The sequence below is a fragment of the Oncorhynchus mykiss genome, chromosome 2 (assembly GCF_057628025.1).
Source record: "Oncorhynchus mykiss isolate SJ-2025 chromosome 2, ASM5762802v1, whole genome shotgun sequence".
Classification (NCBI taxonomy): Eukaryota; Metazoa; Chordata; class Actinopteri; order Salmoniformes; family Salmonidae; genus Oncorhynchus; species Oncorhynchus mykiss.
Window position 1 is genome coordinate 100,389,775 of NC_143023.1, and position 4,092 is coordinate 100,393,866.

The window sequence follows — 4,092 nt, forward strand, 5'->3', positions numbered from 1 at the left end:
GATCCGGTCTGTTGAGGCAACGAGCCGTTAACAGCTTTCACAAGTGTATAAGTCAATCAATTCTTCGTCTTTCACTCCATTGAACAGGTCTCATATTTTACGGCTTTTTATCGTCCGTCTCCGGATCCCACTCCAAATCCGAGAAAATCCGACATGCTTATACTCCCAGAAACAAGTGGTACTGGCTACAAGAGCCAACCACAACGTTAGATAAGCTTTGTCGGTGACAGACAGATAACCTAGCTAGTTGGAACTAGCCGGGGCTAGCCTGCTAACAAGCTAGCTGCAGGAGATGACTAGTTGGAACTAACCGGGGCTAGCCTGCTAACAAGCTAGCTGCAGGAGATGACTAGTTGGAACTAGCCGGGGCTAGCCTGCTAACTAGCTAGCTGCAGGAGATGACTAGTTGGAACTAACCGGGGCTAGCCTGCTAACAAGCTAGCTGCAGGAGATGACTAGTTGGAACTAGCCGGGGCTAGCCTGCTAACAAGCTAGCTGCAGGAGATGACTAGTTGGAACTAGCCGGGGCTAGCCTGCTAACAAGCTAGCTGCAGGAGATGACTAGTTGGAACTAGCCGGGGATAGCCTGCTAACTAGCTAGCTGCAGGAGATGACTAGTTGGAACTAGCCGGGGATAGCCTGCTAACAAGCTAGCTGCAGGAGATGACTAGTTGGAACTAACCGGGGCTAGCCTGCTAACAAGCTAGCTGCAGGAGATGACTAGTTGGAACTAGCCGGGGATAGCCTGCTAACTAGCTAGCTGCAGGAGATGACTAGTTGGAACTAGCCGGGGATAGCCTGCTAACAAGCTAGCTGCAGGAGATGACTAGTTGGAACTAACCGGGGCTAGCCTGCTAACAAGCTAGCTGCAGGAGATGACTAGTTGGAACTAGCCGGGGCTAGCCTGCTAACAAGCTAGCTGCAGGAGATGACTAGTTGGAACTAGCCGGGGCTAGCCTGCTAACTAGCTAGCTGCAGGAGATGACTAGTTGGAACTAGCCGGGGCTAGCCTGCTAACTAGCTAGCTGCAGGAGATGACTAAATCCAGCCAACATAGTGTGTTAAGAACAGCACTAACGCTGTGGTTCCAGAATAAAACACTTAACAAAATATAAAAACACAGAAGCGTTGTTTCGCCACATAAACATTCTGCTTCCTACTTCCTGGTCACATGTCAACCCAGCCTACTCTCACTCCTACTTTCAGAAATACTGTGTCTCTCAGCAGTTTCTCAGCCAAGATCCGTGATATATTAGTCAGTCAGAAACATGTTGACAAAGGGTATTTATTTTTAGGAACATTAATAATTGATTAAAAGTGACAGTGTCTCAGTAACTGGTAAACCCAATAGCACTCCTATACGTGTGCTGTGAGAAATCTGTGTAACTGACAAAGACAGAATAGGGGTTTGTTATGTTAACAAGTAAATCACATTGACTGTCTCAGCATGTGGGTAGGTTATTGAGACTGACAGAGTAAATCACATTGACTGTCTCAGCATGTGGGTAGGTTATTGAGACTGACAGAGTAAATCACATTGACTGTCTCAGCATGTGGATAGACAGGGAGAAGTTAATGATTGATGTGATTAACCACCGCGAGTGACAAACTTCATCAGCAAATTTGACAAACTTCCTGAATCATCAACTCTTGGTAAGTACTAAGCACTTTTAGTTATTCAGTTAGCTAAGCAACAACATCTTTAGAGAACGGATCAGAAAGAGAGAGAGAGAGAGACAAAAGTATTTTTTAAATTTACTTTGATTTATTTGTCAATTAACAAATAATTGAGGACAACAACACAAAAAACTTCTACAACGTATTTCCATTGTTGCCCTCTGACCACAACCATCTCCTATAACCGGCATGGATGATGAACAACTGGGGACCTTTGTATCGTGGGACTATGTCGTATTCGCATGTCTGTTCGTGGTCTCCTCAGGGATAGGGGTGTTCTTCGCGGTGAAGGAGAGGAAGAACCCCTCATCGGAGTTCCTGGTAGGGGGTCGTCAGATGACCTGCGGTCCCGTGGCTCTGTCCCTCACTGCCAGCTTTATGTCTGCTGTCACGGTGCTCGGGGCACCCTCCGATGTCTACCGTTTTGGGGGGTCGTTCATCCTCTTCGGCGTGGCCTACACCTTCGTGGTCATCGCTACAGCTGAACTGTTTGTGCCAGTGTTCTACAGATCGGGGATCACAAGTACCTACGAGGTACTGTGTTTTTTAATGATTTGTTCTTCATTTTAAAGGGGCAATATGAGATTCTAACAACAACAAAGTGGGCACCCCGCCATACATAAATGTTTTGGTAAACAAAAATGGATTTATCAATCCCAGATTTCCCCTTTGACCTTTTATTTAACCAGAAGGTCCAGTTGAGGTCAGAGGAACTCTTTCTTTACCAAGGGAGACCTGGGCATGAAGGTCAGCCCGACTATCTAACGATGGGCAACTGGCGGTCTGTGGACTGCGCCCACAGATTAATTTCCAAAGACCCCAAAAATGAAAAATAATTATATATATATATATATATAGAGAGATAGATTATTTATTTTTTACCCAGTCAGGGTCTCAGCTTACTGTTGCTAGGTAGATTAGTAGGATACACAAGGTTACATTTCAAAATGTGGATTGTGCATCAGCAGTTTTTCTCTTGTGATGTCACTGACAGTCACTCAATTAGCCCATGTCAGGTAACATGTTTCGAGTGGTAAATTAGTCTAGCAGCCAGCTCTCTAAACTCGGAGTAATCAAGGTCGAATGACTGGGGGGCTTGATTTTGTTAGTCACTCTCGCAAAATGTGTAGAATTGCAGGAAGTTAACTGTAACGTAATTTTACTTCTCTCCCCTGTCAAGAGGGGGGCCGCTAAATGACTTTGCTTGCAAGGCGGGGAGGCTCCCAATTTCCCCCCCACTTAATATTATATATGGATGTGGGTATGTAGAGGTCAGCTTTTTATTGTGGCCCACCACCCCATCAAAGTTTCCCATCCCTGATCTAATGTAACATAAATGTAACATTATAGTCTTTAATTTTCCCTTCATTATATTGATTGACTGGTTGCCAATGACATTACAGGGTGTTCAAAGCACACAGCAGTAACGATGTTTTAACTTGTTGATGTACGGTGTATTACATCTCTCTCTCTCTCTTGCTGAGAGACTGGTTCTGTCCTCTATAGAGAATGGTTCTGTCCTCTATAAAGAGAGTGGTTCTGTCCTCTATAAAGAGACTGGTTCTGTCTTCTATAGAGAATGGTTCTGTCCTCTATAGAGAGTGGTTCTGTCTTCTATAGAGAGTGGTTCTGTCCTCTATAAAGAGAGTGGTTCTGTCCTCTATAAAGAGACTGGTTCTGTCTTCTATAGAGAATGGTTCTGTCCTCTATAGAGAGTGGTTCTGTCTTCTATAGAGAGTGGTTCTGTCCTCTATAAAGAGACTGGTTCTGTCCTCTATAAAGAGAGTGGTTCTGTCTTCTATAGAGAGTGGTTCTGTCCTCTATAAAGAGAGGGGTTCTGTCTTCTATAGAGAATGGTTCTGTCCTCTATAAAGAGAGTGGTTCTGTCCTCTATAGAGAGTGGTTCTGTCCTCTATAAAGAGAGTGGTTCTGTCCTCTATAGATAATGGTTTTGTCCTCTATAGAGAGTGGTTCTGTCCTCTATAAAGAGAGTGGTTCTGTCTTCTATAGAGAGTGGTTCTGTCCTCTATAAAGAGAGTGGTTCTGTCCTCTATAAAGAGAGTGGTTCTGTCCTCTATAAAGAGAGTGGTTCTGTCTTCTATAGAGAGTGGTTCTGTCCTCTATAAAGATACTGGTTCTGTCCTCTATAGAGAGTGGTTCTGTCCTCTATAGAGAGTGGTTCTGTCCTCTATAAAGAGAGTGGTTGTGTCCTCTATAGAGAGTGGTTCTGTCCTCTATAGAGAGTGGTTCTGTCCTCTATAGAGAGTGCTTCTGTCCTCTATAAAGAGAGTGGTTCTGTCTTCTATAGAGAGTGGTTCTGTCCTCTATAAAGATACTGGTTCTGTCCTCTATGGAGAGTGGTTCTGTCCTCTATAAAGAGAGTGGTTCTGTCCTCTATAGAGAGTGGTTCTGTCC

At 44.4% G+C, this 4,092-nt stretch overlaps 1 protein-coding gene across 5 annotated transcripts in view; it reads left to right on the forward strand.

Annotated features, from left to right (window-relative positions):
- Window positions 1-1,496: 1,496 nt before the first annotated feature.
- slc5a12 (solute carrier family 5 member 12) overlaps window positions 1,497-4,092 on the forward strand; it is a 24,162-nt gene continuing 21,566 nt past the window's right edge. For 2 of the 5 annotated variants that reach the window (XM_090214182.1, XM_036960947.2), the window contains exon 1: window positions 1,659-2,211. In XM_090214182.1, the coding sequence (XP_090070308.1) occupies window positions 1,867-2,211 (345 nt within the window). In that variant the 5' untranslated portion in view covers window positions 1,659-1,866. Of the gene's footprint in view, window positions 2,212-4,092 lie in introns of all 5 variants that reach the window. The other 3 variants (XM_090214196.1, XM_090214188.1, XM_036960937.2) reach the window with 3 other exon arrangements.